Source organism: Haplochromis burtoni, unplaced genomic scaffold (genome assembly GCF_018398535.1).
Source record: "Haplochromis burtoni strain Fernald_Lab_line unplaced genomic scaffold, NCSU_Asbu1 Contig_17, whole genome shotgun sequence".
In the NCBI taxonomy this organism is placed as follows: domain Eukaryota; kingdom Metazoa; phylum Chordata; class Actinopteri; order Cichliformes; family Cichlidae; genus Haplochromis; species Haplochromis burtoni.
In genome coordinates, this window is record NW_024582378.1 from 2741679 (window position 1) to 2762587 (window position 20909).

At 39.9% G+C, this 20909-nt stretch overlaps 1 protein-coding gene across 1 annotated transcript; it reads right to left on the reverse strand.

The window, feature by feature from the left end:
• Positions 1-11270: 11270 nt before the first annotated feature.
• Positions 11271-19326, reverse strand: LOC102295930 (ubiquitin carboxyl-terminal hydrolase 2). The gene is made up of 12 exons (XM_005916070.3): positions 18958-19326; positions 14545-14592; positions 14328-14451; positions 14125-14236; positions 13934-14044; positions 13573-13637; positions 13368-13471; positions 13120-13200; positions 12941-13019; positions 12568-12675; positions 12357-12477; positions 11271-12104 (listed from the first exon to the last, which is right to left on the reverse strand). Exons 1-12 carry the CDS (start codon positions 19141-19143, stop codon positions 11999-12001), a joined length of 1245 nt encoding a protein of 414 aa, XP_005916132.1. The 5' UTR covers positions 19144-19326; the 3' UTR covers positions 11271-11998.
• Positions 19327-20909: the final 1583 nt, after the last annotated feature.

Consider the following 20909-nt stretch of genomic DNA (forward strand, 5'->3'; position numbering starts at 1 on the left):
AATTTATTTCAAAGCACAATGAAGCTGAGTCTTGTTCTACCGGCTTTTTGCCTTCTTACCACAGGTAAAAAAATTACAATACATAAACCTTTAAAAATGATCCTTTTAGAAAAGGGAAGACAAAACCTTTTTTTAAAGAGAGTGTGAAGAGAATAACTAAAGATTATTAATTAACTGTTATTCACACACAAAGCATCACAACAAGATTATCTTAAAAACATCTCTGGCCACTTTGCCCTCAAATGGAAGCTGACTGAAATATTCAGCATATATACATCAAATAACTTTGTTTATTTCATAGTTTATGATTTTTTTTTAAAGTTGAAAAAGTTTTTATGGTTAATTTCGGCCACATCTATATCTAGACTGACCTTTCATTTTTTGTGTGAAGGATGATCTGTTTCATGGTGTTAGCATAGAATCTAATCATAGTCGTAGCGTACCATCGTAGCGAATTTTAATGGTGGTGGACCAAAGTTAAAGCATTTCCCGGGAATCAAAGGGAAGCTTGATGGGAGGCCATTTAGACAGAGTAGGAAATGTTGAAATGCTTGAAAGGGATAGGCCTTCGGGGGGGGGGGGGGGGGGGGGGGGTTCAATAGTGTCATTAGAGCAAAGGTTGAGTTTATTATCTATGACATTCTCCCATTAAGAATGCAACACTGAACTCCATTATCTTGATATTGGACAATAAATGTCAACGGCTGAAAACTGATATCTTTAATCTGGAAGCATTTTTAATAAATTTTAGAAAATGTTTTGTTTAAAAAAACATGTTTTAAGGCAGAAGTTGTGACTAGTTTCTGTGAGCATCACAGGAACAGAGGTTTGTTAACCTTTTGGGAAACCTTTGCATGATCTTGCCTTTTAACCCTTTTTGATCGTCCTGTCAGTATTTCTGTGTGGAGGAGAGAACATTACATCAACTAGCATCGCACCAGAAACCACTGCCTCAACTAACGTATCCAGCACGACCACAGACGGGGCATCCAACACGACCACAGACGGCGCATCCAACACCACCACCATTATCCCCACCATTATAACTAATTCTACTGAATCAGTTCCTACGACTGAGATTGTTAAGGAATCCAATTCAGGGCTTTCACCGGGCGCTATAGCGGGCATCACCATTGGCTCCATTGCCGGTGTGGGAGCAGTCGGTCAGTACTACACACGAGCATGAATTTACCATCATTTCTGCTTCCTCTATCAATATTTAATGTTATTCATTAACCAGGATGGCATTGGGGATGAGCCATAGCAACCGAGAATATTATTTACAGATACAGGAGCCTATTGGCACGAAAATATGCAAATATAGAAGGAAATAAGTTGTAAAAATTATGAAAATGTATTAGTGATAGTTGTAAAGGATTACAATATTCTTAGGAAAGAAATTGGTTCTCTAAGATAAATGACATGATAGAAAATAATAATTGAGACTTTTGTTACAGTGTTTCACAATTTTGAGTATTTAATCAGTAATTTCTCGACTAGTCTTGGACTCATATTTGTTTTTGCGAGACATTAATAAATGAATAATAGTTAATCCATTTTTATTGCAGGTGGTGGTATCTTTGGTATATTGAAGTACACAGGGAAGATCTAAGACCAGCTGTTGCACAATAAGGATCGAAGTGGATGTAGAGCGTCAGATGAAACATGTCCTATCCTGAGATCAGACTTAATCCTGACCATGCTGAGTGGATAGAGTAAGGCCTAAATGTCTGAATGGCTCAAGAAGGAATAAACTGATATATGTATAGTATATGTATATTCAAGATTATGATCTCATGGGCCAAGAGGAAGACATAATAATGTCTGTTTCACCACTTTGCTATTTTGATTGCTTGACTGATGGCCAGAAAATAATCCTTAGCTGATCAAAACATTTACATAATAGTATGAAATGTATTTATATTTTATCTGATATGTGTATCTTATTGACAGATACTACTCATCTAGTGGGTTAAATGTATTTAATTTTATGAGTTAATCTTCCTAATGTCCTTCACATTTGATGTTTTGTTTCAGTATAAAGGGTAGACTGTTTAACTATAAAAAAGTTTTTTTGTATAGAAACAAGAATACATAAGCTTTTGTGTTCATTTATAAAGGTAAAAAATCTTTGTAAGTAAATACCGATATTTCCTTTAAGCTAAATAATTAAATTTTATTGATAACATTTTCTTAAGATTAATTTGGCATTTTGCTCAAATACTGTAATTTCCTAGTGAAAAGCTTTGCAATCACTATGTTGTAAATAAATAAATAAATATAAAAATATAATCTGCTTTCTATAGCTGTCAAATAAAAGTGTTGCTTGAGCCATCTAGGCTATTGATTTATACACATACTTCCTTTAGTAGCTGAGTTATTTGCTTAATTTATGAGTTTATGACTTTTCCACCCATAGGCTTGGTGCTTCAGTTTATGGTACAATGATGGTTAGGATTGAGAACAACAGTCTATCAGTGAAAACAGATTGAGAAAATAATGTTTTGTTTGGGACTAGCTAAGTTTTTTGCAAGCTTTCAAACACCTAGCGTTTCCTCAATAATCTGGGTCTTGCATTGTTTGGTTTTATGCAGTTTTGTCTCTGAGACACTTGCCCAGCTCATGCTAGCTTGATGAAAAAGAATTTAATCTTTTACATATAACAAATACAGTCAAACACAAAAAACAATGAAACTGACATGAAATATATAACGTTCTAGTGTTAGCTAACACTATAGTGTTAGCTAGCGACCAGCAAATGTAGAACTTTTTTGTGAAAATCTACAAGAAGAAAAGAAAACTAAAAGTAATCAAACTGTACTTGAAGTAAATCCAAAATGCCAACTATGACAATTATGTGCCCAAAACTTTGGTGTGAAACGGTTGATGCCATACTCATGGTTATGGTAGGGTGACCAACTGTCCTCTTTTCCCTGGACATGTCCACTTTTCACGTTCTGTCCGGGCCGTCTGGGAGGAGTTTTGAGATCAATGAAAATGTCCGGGTTTTTCTATAGGCCTACCCATATGTGTGACGTCATCCTGAGCTGCTGCTTCGTGAGTGGTTGTTCTGTGCTCACAGACGGGACAGACAGCGCGCTGCTGTGCGCCTGATGATGTTTAAAAGATGCCAAAGCGCAAGTGAAGCATTTCAGATCAACTGCAAAAGAAATTTCCTCGTAAAGTCCCAGTACTGGTAAAAAAAAAAAAATTATACAGATGAGGCCTTATTTCTGTACCATTATTTAATTTGAGGGGTTTTTAAGTTAATTTTTAGCACTTGTTTACTTGAAAAAGCCCATATGACATTTTTTATTTCAACATTCATTAACCGCACAGAGAAGGCATCGTTTAAATATGTTAACATTTTCTTTAAGCAAACAGTATCATTAAAGTTCTTCATGACTGGGCCAAGTGTCCTCTTTTTGGAAATCAAAATATGGTCACCCTAGGAAGATAGTCAGTGGGTACTGTTAATACCACTACTTTCTCAGATAAACATTAGCAAAAAGGCTGGAAATGGGTGAAATACAGCCTAGAAAATTATGCAATTAAATTGGTGCTGTCAGCGTTAATCTCGTTAAAAAGAAGTTAACGGCATAACCACATTAACGCGGCAAATCTCAGTTAGCGAGTTAATGCGGATCGCCCCGTGCGTGGGGCTGCACGGCGTTAGCGCGGTTAGCTTGTTAGCGCGTTAGTGCGTTAGTGCCGTGCAGTCCCACGTTAACTGTTAACGTCATTTTTAAAAAAATTAACGCTGACAGCACTAAATTAAGTAAAAAATTCTGTTTATTTAATCTACACAAACACTAATTTTAAAAAAGACTTTTTGAATAAAACAGGTTTTTAACATGTTTGAATATTTTGCTAGTTCCCTACAGTCAACTGAGGACATAAAAACTAACTCAGCAGATTTTATTTTATTTACTTAACATTTATTTAACCAGGATACTGTCCTGGATAAGATAGATAGCAGTACAAACTATGATGGTCGCACACACTAGGAATACAAACGCACGCACATATAGACACACCAATCCTCATGTGAAATAGTCCAGTAAAATACAGGAACGACATCACTGTCTGTCTGAGGCTAACAAACAGGGAAGGCAAAAGTTACGTTACTACCACCAGGTCATTTAAAATCACCTTAAATTAATTTGGTTTAATTTAGTGGTGTACAAGACATAAATAAGTTGGTAAGTTATGTCAGGCTTAAAGTCACCATGATAACTTCTGCTGAAAGCAAAACTGGAGCAGGTTATGTTCAGAGCTTTAGTTTAAAATCATCTGGAGGAGCCACTTTTCACCAGTTCATCATTTTACAGCAGGTTTTAAGTGTGACCCACATCCTCTGCAGGGTGACTCATGTGTGCAAGTTATTAACCCTACCTTACTAACTTCACAAATGATGCCAAGCTGTAAAGTTACAACAGCACAAACTGGAGGTGGATGTGGCCAAAGGTGCGGTCATTATAACATCAAATTAAAGCTGAATAGGCTGCTGGACTGTAACTTGTAATGTTTCAGTGTATCCACTGTAAAGTTTTAGAGCTCTAATGTGAACCGTACATCACTTCAAAAATAAGCAGCAGCAGCACTGAGTGCTCATTCGGCAATAAAGGTAATTTCAATTAGAATGTTTATTTTACTGCTCTATGTGCCAGGTTAACGATTTTGTGGAGCATTACCCCTGCAGTTTTTGTGTGTTCTAGTTTACAATCATATTTTTATATTCCTTATAGATATTTTATCACTACCATTATCGGATAATCTCTCTGAATTGGACTGGGTGTCACTCATAGGGATCATTTTGCGAGGAAGAAGAGTCACATAAAAAACCACACGAGTGTGTACACTGCCTGAAACAGATTAAAAGAGAACGTTAATAATGACTACCATCGCTATGCCCATTATCTCAAGCTGGGGTTTTTAGGCCAGCTAACAAAAGAAAGCCAAGCAATATTTAACTGTTTCTAGTATTCCTCTCGGCTCCCTAAGATTTAAGCAAATCTGCTTTTTCCAAATTCAGCACGAACTTTCAGGACAGTGAGGTACTATTCAAGCAAGAATAGTTGCCTTTAGCTAGTCTCAAAAGAGAGAGGACGAGAGTACAAAGTAAAAACACAGTTATTTTATTCACCAACTGCTAAATGTTTAATGCAACAAAGGGAGAGTCATCATTTACAGCTGCTCAGTATTTTTATTGAGATCTTGACTCAGCCTCAGAGTCATGGACTGTAGTGATACAGTTTCAGCTTTAAAAAGTCAACATGATAATCCTCTCTGCTAGATTTACTCATTTTACCTCTGCGCACCAAGTGCAGATCGTCCATATCACAGCTTATAATCAGCTACGGATATGTTCTGGTAAAACCAAACTGGAGATCGTTCCACGTTTCAACATAAAGTTAGTAGAACTTTAACTAGCACTGGGGTCAGATAGTGCTCCCACTACCACTTTGAACTCTTAATGTGAAGTTAATATTCAACATTCAAAGGGTTATTTATTGTTAAAGAATTACTTACAATAAGGTCATTATAAACATTACATATAAGCTGACCCCAAAGTAGACACTGATGAAAGCTGCTTAATCTAAAGCAATAGTCTTGATATAAGTTGAGGTGACCGGTGGGCCAAACTCCCACAGTGTGAGGTCTGCATTGTAAAGTGGACTTTAGCCCAGGTGACAGCTTCATCATTTTATGGTATGGTCATTTGCTATGGAAGTGTCAACACTGGGAGTGCTTGGTAACAACATCTAAAACAACATTTCTCCCCATGCAGGCAAATAGCTGTTAATACCCTGAGCTGTGTGATCAGCCCATATGGTGAGCATGGGCGCCAAAGGAACTGCGTGTGCATGGGGGAGGGGAGTGTCCTGCCTGTGTGTGTATGAAAGTGGAAAGGACATTTTTTACTGACTATGGGCTTATGTAATGTTGTGTTATATTATGGGCTCGTTTTTCTGACAAGCAGCCTCTCAAATTTTATAAATAACCAAACAACCAAAGAAAATCATCATTCCCACAGATGTCACTGGCATATCATCAAGTAGATCTGTAAGGGTTGATTTATAATTATTTATTTTTCTCGATTTGATCCTCCATCTAAACCAGGGTTGCAAACATATGGACAGGGGCAGCCAAAACTGGCCTGTGAAAGGGTCCAGTTTGGTCCACTGGTTGGCTTTGGAAAATGTGAAAACTGCAAATGAGGAGGGAATAAATTATGGACTTTAAACAGTGTTTTCTGCAGTTCTACAAAGACATGATCCATAGTAGTAATAGATACACAGTAAATGACAGAAACATAGATGTTTTTCTTGTTATTATTCCATTAAAATAGTAACAGAAAAGATCCTGTTTTTTCAACTTGCTAATATCAGGCTAGCAGTACTCTACAGTACCAGCAGAGGGAGATCTTTTATTTCAAGCTGACATTAAAATGATAAAAGGATCAAAGGACAGCCTTTAAAGAGACATTAATAACACATTTACATGTAAATACATATTAGCCAACTAACTTAACTGTTTCTGGCATCAAAGGACCCTGGAATGTACTTCATATCCTTGGTCACTGTTGACTTCTTGGCTTTAAATACTGTATATTATCTCCCCCTACTGATACTACAGCATCTGCATGTGTGTCCATTTCACACTTTGGAGAGATCAGTGTGTCTATTTGACATTGTGCCGTGATATCGATATCAATAACTGGGGAGATTGTACCAGATACAGTAGAAATAAACAAGCGACCTGCAAACAACACACCAAATCCTAATCGCTGTTCCTTTCATTCATATCCCAGATGAGCCCCCACATTTGTTACCGGTCCCGAAACTCACACCTCTAGACCTCTTCGTGGGGATGTGACAGAATGTCCAACTGACAATGACCCCCGACATTTTTCTTAATTTCTATTGTCTAATTTTGGTGAACTTGTGTGAATTGTATACTCAGATTCCTTGTGGCGCCTGGTGTGGTCTTCTGCTGCTTCTTCTCTGGTAATAACAAGACATTTAAGAGAACAGAGAACTGCTGCTGATTTTGTATATATTTTTTCAAAAATCATCTTTCTTCACCATTGCTCAATTTGAACTCCGGGCCATCGTGACCATGTCTTTATTCCTAAATGCATGGCTTGCACAGCTGATTAGATATTTGCGATAATGAGCAACTAAACAGTTTTACATGGTCATGAGTGTACTTCTGTGTTGTTTTCACAGTGGGTTAAAAATAGAACATTTTCTGACAATTAACAAACATTTTTGTTTTTAATTATTTGATAAAATCACAGTAAAGAGATGCCGGTACTTTTTTCATGAGTAATTTTACACTTTAAGGAGCCGTTCTGACAATTTTCTTTGATTTACTGCAGAAACTTTTCATTATAATGTAGAAAAACTGAGGGGTCTTCTTGAAAATTCATAAGAAATATCAGGGATCCGATGTCCATTTGAGGTTTTTAATTGGGCAGTAGTTGCATATGGGTCTGCCATGCTTAAGCTCAAAGGGGACTGAATATTGCCCACAATGTAAGAAGAGTTTGGCGCGCCTTATCTAAAGCCTCAACATGCATTTTAGATACAACCCAAACTAGTCTCCTCATAGATTCTTCATCATTAATTAGCATTTACACATCAGATAAATCTATTTTTATTAACAGGTTATGTATCACCGTTCTTCAATATTGTTAGTTTAGACTTTACCCAGATGTTTTAGACCCATATCAAACACCTCTTTTATTTTTAAAGTCTTTAAAAAGGCTTCAGTTTAATCACATAGACAGGAATCATCATCAAGGGTTTGATCAAAAACAATCAGCATGAAACATTTACTCTCATTTCACCATGAAGCTCATTTTTTCTCATGCACTAAATCAGGAGTATCCCTGTCCTTAACAGTGAAGCACTTTCACCCTTTCATAAAAGCCCAAACTAGCTCAAAGCACTACCTGAAACAATCAGCAGGACAAAGTTGAAAAGGCTTAATGATCATAATGATCAGTGAATGAATAAATCTGCATCGCATCTATTTTCATTAAATGGACCACATCCAATTTATAACAAGCTGATAAATACCAGTCCCCATGTACCCACAGCTCTTGTCTTCAAGGCTAACGACGAGACACTGATCCCTCTGACCATGTGTGCTAAAACTCAGTTTGTGTTGCAGTGGTGATAACACTTAGGCCTGCTCTGATAACTTTATCTTTGCTCCTCACAAACTGGCCCAGTCACAAACAGATCATCTGTCCCAGCCCCTGAAACCTAATCACACACGCACACACGCACACACACACACACACACGCACACACACACACACAGCTTTTCCTTCAGGCGTTAACCTGCTCAGTGGCTCAAGGATAAGAGTTTAAGTCAAAGTGGGGGAGAAAAGAAGAGAGGATGGTGGAGGTGAATACAACAAAGGTTCCCATCCCGGTTAGACTGATGTGTTAGTTTGATTATATATTAAAAATAACAATTAAATATTCAATAATATTAATATTAATAATATTAAATATTTTCCTTTTTTCATGAAAAGTATTGTTCCCATTAAACAGAATAGATTAATTGCTTCACAGCAGAGACAGTATCCGCTGAAGGTTTGAGAGTTGCTTCAGAGGTTCCTGGATAAACTTCTTTCTAGTCATCAATGAATGTTGCACGACTGCGCAGAGCTCCCTCTAGTGGGGGAAGACCTACATGATGAATGTGGCTTTAATGTGGGTGAAAATGGTCATTCTCCCTGCAGTTTTAAGCCTCTAATTGATATTTAGCACAGAGGAATTTTTTTGGGTAAATTGCTAATATTAATTAATATCTTATAAAGTTGGTGGTAAATAGAAGGATGTTGTGTTTTTACACTACCAGCACACTCAGAAAAGTAGGTCATCTTGCTTTATGAAGCTGCAATTCCTTACATAATCTAATCTAATCTAATCTGGGATTCTCCGACATTTGACCTTAGAACTGAAGAAGCTTCTCGGATTAGAGGTGAAATGTCTTCAAACAACTTAAAGAAGTCCAGACGCTTTTCTTTCCAAGCTCCTTAGACTACGATGACCTGGATGACTGAGAACCTTCACAGACAAACTAATCTGTCCTACAAGCAATACAATTTAGAGCATCATTTATATATCTAAAAAATGAAATGAGCCAGAATGGTAGGAAACTGTGTAACGATTAACTCTGAAAAACATCAATATCTCCAGTCTTCGTCAGTTTCAGGGTTTTTTTGAGGTGTGCCACAGTAGTACGAGAAAGGCTAAACATGAAGAAAACTTAAGGCAAATGAATATGATTCTTTACTGTTTTAGGGAAATTAAAGAAACAATACTTTGCAGATTCTGTTTTATTGTGTTTGTTTAAATGAAATGCAGTTTGATTCTTTTTTTATTGTTTAACAAAATGCATTGAAGTAATTTTTCTGCCATGTTTGGCATCTGAAGCGGGCAAAAAAGGGGACATTAAAGGGAAAATCTTACTTATTTTCCTCTGGCCTGTCCTCTGTTTGATTGTTTTAGTAAGATTTACCTGAGTTTTGGAACTCAGCTGCAGAAATAAACCCCTTCTTTTGATTACAGTGGAAGTAAATGCCTCTTACCTTGTGGTGCTCAAAGGTAATAACATTTATTTCCAGAAATCATGACCCAGCTGCTGAAAGAGAAAATTCAAAGGTTCTCCACTCTTACATCAAAACACTTTCATCAAGGTTTGAGGATCTCTTTAAGTGACTGGGTCATGATTTGATAAAATGTATGTTTTGGCGAGCTTTGAGCATCACAGTGTAAGTGCCATCTGTCATTATAATCAGGGGAATGCAGCATTTCTACAGCTGTTATCTATAAAAATAGGCACAGTTTAGATCAGCCCAATGGATGGCTTTGCAATATATTAGTAAGATCTCGTGCCTTCCAGGTCATTTAAAATATATTTTTATTCAGCACTGCTGCCTCTCGGGGACATGATGACATCATCAGGACACACTTTAACTTTAACATTCAACATGAGCAGTGCACAGCTACCACGCACCTGGTTACCAGGAAAACTGGCAAAACCTCTGCTTTTATAGAAGTGCTCACCTGCTGATCAGTTAATAAAGAGCATTTGATCATCAGCACCTGAGTGCTACTGTCAGCTGATCTTTTGTCAACTGACCAGGCAGCCCTGCATGTTTTGTTTTGGCAGATTTTTAAGCCAGATGCCCTTCCTGATGTAACCCTGAGAGAATTTAGGTCTCTGGCTGGACGCGAACCAGCAGCTTTTTGCTTGCCGAGCAAATATGTAAACCTCTTTGGAAGGAATGAAGGTGTAGTTGATGATTAGTGGATCACAAGTGACTGGTGAGACCAAAATGATACTCTGGAAGGGAAAGTGTTGATTAACAGGAGTTGGGACACCCCCTGCCTGGATGGATGGATTTATTGCATTAATTTGACTTCAGGGTCGCTGTAAGGCCTAAAGAGCCACTTGTCTCGTACGATGTACACAAAGGCACTGCCTACGGTGGCCCCGAGAGGCCAAACGGACTGCAACTTAAGAAACTTAAGACAACACCAGCACCACCAGAAAAACGCTGCAAAAGCACACAAAACACAATCAAAATAGAAAAACGACAACGACAAAAAGAAAAGAGAAATAGGAAAAAAGATTTCCAAAAGCACAAGGGAAGTGTTTCTGGGGAGACAATAACCCGACGGACCAGTTGCAGGAACCCAAAACATGCTAGGTGTGTTTTATCATGATTCATATAATACTGATGACGGACTTTTAGCCTAATAGTTAGGCTAACACACTTACCTTTCATCTTTTCTTTCCTCACAAAACCGATAGATCCTCCACTTCTTTGAAGTGTCTCCCAGCGCAATTCTTAGCATATTTTGGTTTCTGCAACTGGTCCGTCGGGTTATTGTCTCCCCAGAAACACTTCCCTTGTGCTTGTGGGAAAACAGTTTTTTTCCCATTTCCGTTGTGTTTTGCGTGCTTTTGCAGTGTTTTTCTTATTGCTGGTGTTTTCTTATGTTGCAGTCCGCTTGGCCTCTCAGGGCCATTGTACACGGTTCTGCAGAAAGTCTTAATCAGCACACACTGCTGGTGACTATCTATGGGCTCTTCTGTGTATTCAGCTCATTCTAATTTATTCAACTGGATCAGCAAGTGTCTGCTGCACGTGACACAGGATTTCTGCTGTGAAGTGTGAAAATAAAGGGTTAATTAATATAAAAAAAATAAATAAAAAAAAATCACACATGCAGGGCAAGTTAGTGATGGATTTTAATAATTTACAGGCGCTGGACTGTCTTAGGCTTTAAGTCAGTCACATTTCCTGGAAGAAGCTGCTTTGGTATGTGCTTGGTGTGACTTTTCCACAGTACAGTTACATTCGCTGCGCTGTTGATAAATACTGTACAAAAATATAATAGGACGTTCCCTCTGCACTGGCAGAGAGGGAAACCATAAAGCTTTGTTAAATTATATATACACATAATGCACGCTCAAGCTCTGACATCATATTAAATAGAATAAATTATATCTTGCATTTGGTGTGTGAGGCGTGCTTCTCAAGTCTCTGTAATAACAATAAATGCTTAACACTAATAATCTATATTCAAAAGAGAAAAAAAATGCACTCAAGTGACAAAAGAGAAGCTTCAAAATGTCCTTTTTGAGTGAAATAAGGGAAGAAAAAAAAGAAAGAAAACATGCTTGCATATTGCAAGCAGTGTATTGCAAGTTTCACACTTTTTACATTTCCTCCCACTGTTGTTTCACTTCAACCCAGCCAGTGAGCGAAGCTTTCAATCCTTCAGTGTAAATATGCCTTCACATCCACCATTTGGCGTCTCGGCGCTCCTTTTTCACAGCTTGCATTGGTCGGACTCTCTCCACTAGGTGGAGCCATCTCCCAGCAGGCAGCATCTAACTCCTTTGTTTTTCCTTCCCTGTTATCAGTCCGAGTTTAGCACGGCTTATCGCTCCTCGATGGCACCTAAAGCCGACACGTCTGATATTTGCTGTGTGAAGGGGTGGCCAGCTCGTAGAAGAGGACGTAGGCATTGCTGCTGCGAACCTGGCTGGAGGACATCGGGCTCACCCTGCACAGAGAGAGCACACGGGAAACACTGAAGCGAGGGCAGCTTAGCACAAAGTTAAATATTTGCACATTATGAACCAGGCTGCAAACATGCACACTTTGCTGTAAAGCTGTAATGAGGTCAGCTTGATGCAATTAAGATTAGGTCACTTTCATCTGACAGCAGGTATATACAGCTTAATTAGACTTTAACCCTTTCTGCCAGTCTGATAAGATGATACGCTAAGTAACACGATGATGCGAGAGCTGATACCTGGAGTCATTGTAGCTGTACCACTCTCCCAGAGCTGGGTTTTTGCAGTAGGCTGTGTAGTGGCCTCCCAAAGCATTTCCACTGTGGTTGGACACTGCATAGAGGTTATACACAGGGCGCTCTGCAGAGAAGAGACAACACAGCTGTCAGTCAACACAGCGGCAAAGCTAAAATAGATTGATTGTCCTTCTCTCCTCTGGAAAATACATACCGCTGGATTCTGAGGCAAACTCCCGCAGGTCCAGATCTTTAAGAGGGAAGTTGACGTAAGTGGAGAGCTTGCTGGCTCGGACGTTGGAGTCTGAGAATCGTTTAAGGTCTGAGGGAACACTGGGTCAAGGATCAAAACTGGTTCAAAGATAGCTTGCATCGATCATGCGAGCTACAACCGACTGGCAACAGGCAGCAACTTCCAGGGAACACCTGCCCAATGGTCAGGGAATGGACATTTATTCCTAGTGACTGGAGATTACCAGGGTGTGAGCAGCCAGTCTCCATGCTCAATATATTTATCGCACATGGCATCATTGAAATCTCTCTGTTTTCTGGAAATATTAAAATGCAAAGATGTGAGGAAAGGATACGAAGTACGAGGACCTGAGGGAACTTCTGGATGCTGAACCTCTTGGTGCATTTTCTTCTGGCTTTGCATTTGGTGCACGTCTAAGAAAGAGATGAACACGGTGTAGGCAGTGTAATCAATACATTGCATCATCTTTATAGAGGAAAGTGAGACTTGGGTTATTTATGCATTGCCTCTTACCGGTCTCTCCTCTCCATCCAACACATCTTCCTTTGTAAAGAGTCTCAAGCAGTCTTTGAGAGTCACTTCGCCTGAACTCTTCTGTGGAGGCAGACAAGTGTTAGAAATCAAGCACTGCGTGAAGACTTGCCTAACGCTTATGATTAAGATCGTTAACCTCTACAAAAATTACATTTACAACGTGGATATAATTTTTAAATCCGTGGCTTATGCAATGCAATAATCCAAGACCACAGCAGGCATTTTACCTGTGCAATAGGTATCGAGAGGTCCCAAAATGGATCAAACACAGTGGAGCGGAAACCACAAGCTGTGCAAGTCAGAGAGCTTTTCAGCTGCCCCACAAACAGATCTATGAGCAGGATGGAGGGCCACGTTAAACATTTATATTCCTTTAAGGCTTATTTAAGATTATTATGCAGCTATGGGTTAAAAAATAAAGAAATCACTCACCCACTACTTTGCTGTCCTCTCTCGCCAAGTACATGTTCCACATCCTTCTGCCTTTTTCGTCATCCCTGTAAAACAAAAAAAACAAAACAAAACAGCAAAGTCAAACCGATGTTATGTTCACCTGCAAACCAGTGATAAAAACTTCAATTAAAGCCTCTTTAAGATCCTTTGCAACTCAGATATTGATAAGTAAACTCATTGTTAATATTAATTCACCAATTTTGGGGTTTGTTTCTCCTCCAATGGCCACAAAATGTCAATTACACGATAATTATAGATGAAAGCTCGCTATGTTGACCACTGCAGCCCAATCAGGGATACAGCAGTCACCCAGACAGGCTGAGTGTGAGGCCACACTTACGCGAGGTGGTCAAAGTCCAGGACGGACACTTTAGGGCAGACCGTCACCCGGTTGACTTCATTATGGAGACCGTCCAACAAGAAGCGGAGAAATTCCTGAGCATCCTGTTGGCTGTAGAGGGAGACGTTTTTACTTGATTTTACTGATGTGCACGGCTTCAGGTTGACTTTAAAAGAAGGTGGAAAACTCACTTGCAGCCAACGAATTTTGGAGCACACCTCTGGACCTGGTTCCTGAATTCAGAGGGACTGATGGGCTCATTGTTTGCAGAGGTCCACAGGCTCTGAGTCAGCTTTGCAAACTCTGAGGTAGACAAATTGCAGAAATCAGACCACCATCTCAACTTGGTAGGGAAATAACTCGACTTAAGATCTGCAAAAATAACTCATCGTACCTTCGATGAGAGCAGTGTTTGACCTGCAGTTGTTGTTGAGGTCTGTGATGTGGCCGTTTCTCAGACAGTAATCTCTCAGCTCTAAAGTGTTACTCAGACACTGGAGGATGGAGTTCATGAAGCACTGCAAATCACATCAAACAGAGAGGCCCGGTAATTATTAAAGTGAAGACTAAACAGAGTTATTTGCACTTAAAGGACAAAACGTGACACTTACAGTGTTACCCAGGTTCTTCAAACCCACCAGGCCCTGAAGACTCTTGTTCTGCTCACAGAAAAAAAGAAAAGAGAGATGTCAACATTAAAGATTTACATGACAGGAAATGTGTTTTTCAAATGACAGAGCAACTGATCGGAGGCACTGCTACATTTATTCACAAGCACTTGGTAGTGAGAAGGACAGTAAACCAGTGAAAGTCTGACCATGCACAACAAAAATGGAATCGAATGGAATATTCAAAATTATAGTGTTTTTTCCAACATGTGTAACAACAGGTCAAAATTCTATAAATTGCATCTATAACGTGTTAAACAGCAACTGTTCTTTCAAGGCACTGGCGACAGTAGAAAGGAAAATCTCCCTTTTAACAGGAAGAACCAGGATTAGGGAGAGTCAGCTTGACTTTGAGTTTGAATCCTAAACATATTGTATTGTTTTTTAATATTTTATTTATCCTCATAAAAAGGCTAATCGGTTAAGTTTTGAAATGGATCATGGTTTGAATTAAAACACAGTTGTTGCCACTTTTAAATCTCTATTTTCTCGGCTCTGTGGTTAAGTGTCACCATTTTTACGAGAAAACAAGTGCTGCCTACTCAAAATGCACTTTATTGTAATGAATGCAAACCTGCTAAAAAAAACCAAACAAACAAAACTAAGGCCGAAGAAGCCAACAGATCTGCATGCACCATCAGTGTGATCAAACCACTGTGTGAACAGCAGCTTTGTCAGATTCCTTAAGAGTGAACGAGTCTTAAAAGACAGGATGGCATTCGTGCAATGTGTGCGTTATGATGGTCACATTGCTGGCACGGGTCTGCCGCGGCTATCGGCTAGGGTTCCACGTGCTTAGATTAGATACCACGGTTCGCTATGACGCCTCCCTGCACCCGTGACTGTGGTGAGCCCACCAGCTCAAGCCAACGGTGACATAACGTGAGCATGTGACGCTGACCGGAGACAAAAAGTCCCCCTGTGGGTCTGCAGGAGCGCAGCGTGGCTTTCAGTTGTTTGTGTAAAGTTTCACATCACTGCCTGAAGTCACGGATCAGCTGGTTTAGTTTTGGACATAACTCGTGCCGCCGTAGGTTGGAGTAAATCATCTGTGGCCCGGGAGTGATGCAGGTGTCAAAAAAAAAAAAAAGTCTGCTGTGCATGAGCTGACAGGATCCTTTTACAGAGCGAGACAGCTGATGTGCGATTATGACATTTTTATGCTTTATGGCTTCTTTTTTTTTATCCCCCACAAAGTATGAGGGTGGAAAAGACATTCAGCTCAAAAACCTGAACATCTGCAACATAATTAAACGAAGATCATGAGTCAGAGCTGATGTTGCTGCTCGGTTCACAGTCAGCGTGTGCGTAAAACTTTGTGCCGCCTATGTTTCCGTCAGCGCCCTCATGACGGTACTTCCGCACGCTGCTCCTGTCAGCAAAGGCGTCGATGCGTGACAGTGCCGAGCTGCTCTTCGACATCATGATACACTCTTATTATAATGTTCCCTCATGCAGGACGGGCTACAGGTCACAAACCTGTTAACAGCTATCATGCATGTCAGAAGAAACATTTATGACATTTATTAAAGAGCATGAAATCCATTTAAGGAATCCATTTATTTCACATTTTTTTTTAGTATTAACAATGTCCTGGAAGAGCCAAAGACTGACACTTAAATCTAGTTTGTAGCTTGTTTCAGACCCAAAATGAACTTAAAGCCTGATGGTTTCTTTCTTTTTAAATGAAATGACATGCTGGGGTTAGCTTGTGGGACTCTAGTCTGTTTTTAAGAGCCGTCTCCACAAAGAACAACCAAGCTAGTTGCAACTATAGTACACTAATTACATTTATGCATTTCATTTCTGCAGCCCATTAAGTATTAATCCTCTAATAGTAAATTTTTAATCCATATTAAAGCAGCACAGGTTGCAGGCATCCTGGGTTCTGGATTACATCTGGATGTAAGTGGTTATATAATCAGAGCGCTCCCTTTAAATCTCCTGATGGGCAGTTCAATTCAATATAATTTATATAGCATCAAATCACAACAACTGCCCCTCGAGGTGCTTTATATTGTATATCATAAGGTAAAAAGCCTAAAATACCACAGAGAAAACCGCAACACTCACATGACCCCCTATGAGAAAGCACTTGGCAACAGCAGGAAGGAAAAACGGGCTTTTAACAGGAAGAAACTGGCTGAACCGAGCAGAAAGAGAGGGATTTTGGCCATTTGAGTCGTGCAGTTTTTAGTTCTTGGAAACAAACGTTTGCAAGAAAAATTCCACGTTGTCTTTATAGCGTCCGGTGGAATTCTTCCGTGACAACCGGATTATATCTGCGTTGCAGTGCTTAACCTTGGAAACCTGAGCCGAGCAGGATGAGTGTATCTGATTACTAGTTAGTAATGCTGAACATTAACAAATCTAATATATTTGAACAAAGTAATGTGATTGTTCCCGCCTTTCCTCCCTCTTATGTGCCGCTGTGATTATAAGTACTTCTAGCTGGGAGCTTTGGTGCCTCGTGATCACTGTTTCCATTCCTCAAAATAGAAGTATGACTAAACAAGCGATTAATTCCCCTTTGCCTAAAATCTTTGTGTTTCTCTTCCTCTGTGCACTATTCGAAGGTGACCATATGGTGTGGGCCCCCCCATCTGCTCCGGTGAGCACCAGCCGGCGGGGCTCGGCACACTCAGCGGGCGCCTTTTGATTTAAACGACCCGTCCAAAAATCGGTGGAAGCGATGCGTTCAGGTGAACCGGAGCTCGCCACGCTGGTCTTTGTGACTTCAAAGAAAAACAGAGAGACAGAGAGAGAAAGCGCAAGAATGTGCCCTAAAGCAGCTCTGCATGCCTGCACAAGGCCACATAACATGTGATGAAGCAGGCAGCCCTCCTGCATACGCATGGTGCCAGCTTACACCACTCCCTTGGAAACAGTAGAAACATAAATCTTTGCTTCATGAAAAGCAAAGCTGGGAAAAGTCCAGAATACTCAAGTAGAAGTACTATTACTTTCCCTAGACTGTGCTTAGGATACGAAATAATGAGCAGGAACAGAGGAATTTACAAGTTATCCGATTATTATTTTTTAATGAACAGCCAGTTTCAGATGTTTGAAGGCAGCTGTGAAAAGCTGCACCCTGATGCTGCGGATAAGCTCCTGCTAACAGCTCCCTCTGGCTGTACTTTGACTTTGAGTTGAAGGCTAAAGTCAGCTAAAGCATGCTGATATGTTTAAAGTAAAACAAAAAAAAGAAAGAAAGAAAACCCAAGAAATTCTGACTTTGAGAGGCATTCACTGCTGCTGGCATTTCTGCTACAGTCAGCGGATAAACTAATCGGCTGTAGATTTCTTTCCACCTTTTCAGATATTCAGAAAATGTCCTGCAAAATATACAGATCTTCTGCTTTTTTTTAAGTGACCATAAACTAAATATGTCTGATGCCATCATCACAAACAAACAAAACAACCAAGAAAGTCTTGACCAGGTTTTCTTGGGCATCTGTTCGGCAGGGGTGGGGATTTCACTGAAAGCCAAAATATTAAAATACGCCTTCAAAAGCGACTTAATTAGAGACTTATTGACAGTGTAAACACCGACACACGCACTTTCTGAGTAAACCAATAATATCCCCCATCAGCGACGACTGGATGTGTGTACGTTGTGACCTCAGGTAAACACCGCAGACCCACATGGACCCACATGTGCAGCTCTACGTGTGAACAAAATGTCCTGCGTAAATGATAAGTGGACATTCCTTATCAACAGCTTTTCTTCCTATTACACAACCAGCTTGAATAGTAAATAATGATGATGCAGGGGTTAGAGCAGCCCTTAACCCCCCCTACACCTGCCCGCTTGTGTGTGCGTGTGCGCTTTCAGCCCAGTGCTTCTCCATTTCGACACAAATGACTGGCTAAAGGTCAAACTGAGACCTCCACCTCAAATCCTCTGGCTCTTCACAGGGTTTACAAGTTTAATGACTAAAGGCTCAAGAGCTGTTAAAACTGACTCCTTTATGTACCTTATGCCTCACTCACAAATTCATCTAGTTTGCGTGATCCTTACGTATCTGCTGTCTATTTTGCTCTTGTAATCCCATTTCTCCTCATTTATCATCATATTTTTACTCTTTATGCATCATTGCTAATAATTTCATCCCAATACCTGTGCAGTAATATACTGAAACGTTAGCCTCGTCAGGGCCTAGGCCCCCTCACGACCATATATCGTGGTGACACCCCTGGAAAATCAGTTTAGGACTATATACAAAGGCATAAAAACTTTAGTTCTTTATATATTTTCAGAAAGTCTGATAAATTCAGAGAGGCACCAAAATAAAATCATGCAGAAGGAGGATGCTTTGACACAGATGAGACAGATCCAGGGGGTGCTGGACTCACCTTGGCCTGGTTGATGATCAGACCCATGAATGTGGACACCAGCACGGACCGGGACAGCGGGTGGCTCCTGCGCCTCATCTCCGGTCTGTCACAGGGGAGAGCGGCCGGGTCCTCCGGCACCGTCACGGTGTAAGAGTGTCGCAGAGACGGCATGTTCGTTGTCCGATAGAAAGATTGTAGCGTCATCCAAATAGCAGCTCCAAATCGCGCACACGCAGGTCGTTCACTGAAGACGAAGTCAAGTGTAGGTAAATGGATGCTGAGTTGACGCGCGTGGGATCCCGCTGTGCGTGCGCAAAGTCAGTATGTCTCTTCTGTATCTCACCTGCACGCAGATCTCCTGTGTTGTGACTATCAGAGCGCGTGAGCTGGAGTTTTTACTGCGTGCGTCCCCTCCCACTCCGAACTGACTGGTGCTGCCTTTACGTGCTGTGGGAAATCTGAATACCTCTACTTTGCGCATCGACAGGTGTGAAATAAGCAGCTGTGACCTTCGATTAAATCACTTATTCAAAAACCTGTTTCAGGAAATCAGTATGTAAAGCATTGCAAAGTCCGTTAAAAAATTTACAACTTTTGTATATTTAATGACGCCATCCACAATTTTACCTTCTTACAAAAGCAAAGTTTTCCAAATTACATTCCCTTGAAGTACACAGGAATGGGTTGAAATTTGTGCTCCCTCCTCATAACTACAGGAGATCATCAATCCATCCATCAGCTGGAGCATGTCTCAGCTACCGTAGGACAAAGGAGGACATCCTGGACAGGTCGCCAGCCTGTCGCAGGGCGACACAGAGAGACAGACGACCAGTCACACTCACATTCATACCTGTGGGCAATTCACGATCAATAATTAACGTAACTCACTTAATGTCTTTGTTCTACAGGAGATGTCTGCATTACATTTTCATGACTAAAAAGGAAAATTAAGCTCTGTTAAAAACTGCAAGCAAGTTCATTTTTGTTTGTTTGTTTGTTTGTTTGTGTGTCACGTGTCACAATCTCTATTTTTTAATGCAATTATTAGAACCCACTTTGAGCGTCATTATCATGGGTTTTGTCAGAGTTTCAATAGCAAAACTGCACCAGTTTTAGAGCACTAAATACTAATGCTGTATGTCATTATAGTAACTTACTATAGTAGCTTACTGTTAGTAATCTATTTTACATTATTCTTAAAGTGACGCTTAATTTAAGTTTTACTTTCAATGACAATTCTTAATAAATTCTTACAGGGACTAGAAAAAGAGCGCATATTTCTTGCATATTGGCATCTTGCTTGTGGTTACTTGAGTTTCAGGCTCCAGTCCTGTGGAAACAGCTCCCAGTTTGTGTTTGGGAGACAAACACCGTATTTACTCTCTACTTAGTTTGTCCTATCATGGGCGTAACTTTGTGCTGAATATCTCTGTCTAAATAAATAAATAAATAAATCTGGGTAAATTCCCAGATGATTAAAAATGCAACTATTTTGCTGATAATTACTGAAATGAATAAAGAAAATCAACAGCCTATTTATGCAAGATAATTCATAATTTTATTTGGAGGGTCATAACCCCCCTAACTTGTTTTTCTTTGTGTTGTCTTGTTTTTATGTGTTTATGGGTTTTATTTACTATACCTATCATCCATACGTAAGGAGCTCAGTCTGGGGGGAGTTCTTTTTTCTCCTCGTCTTTCCTCATGTTGTGCTTTTTCCATTGTTATACTTCTCTGCCCCGTCTTCCCCATGTGATGTTTGTGTAATGTATGTATGGTTGGAAGGGTAAGATGGCACTGGCGTAAGGTCGGCAGCCTTCACCCAATTTCTTTCGGGGCCAACGTTCAGGATCAATAAAGTTTTATTTAATTGAATTGAATTAAAGGTCCAAAACATACAATATTAATTATAATAGTTAAACTGTTCAGTTGACTCTAATGTAAGTAAACAACCTGAACACTTTTTCTCT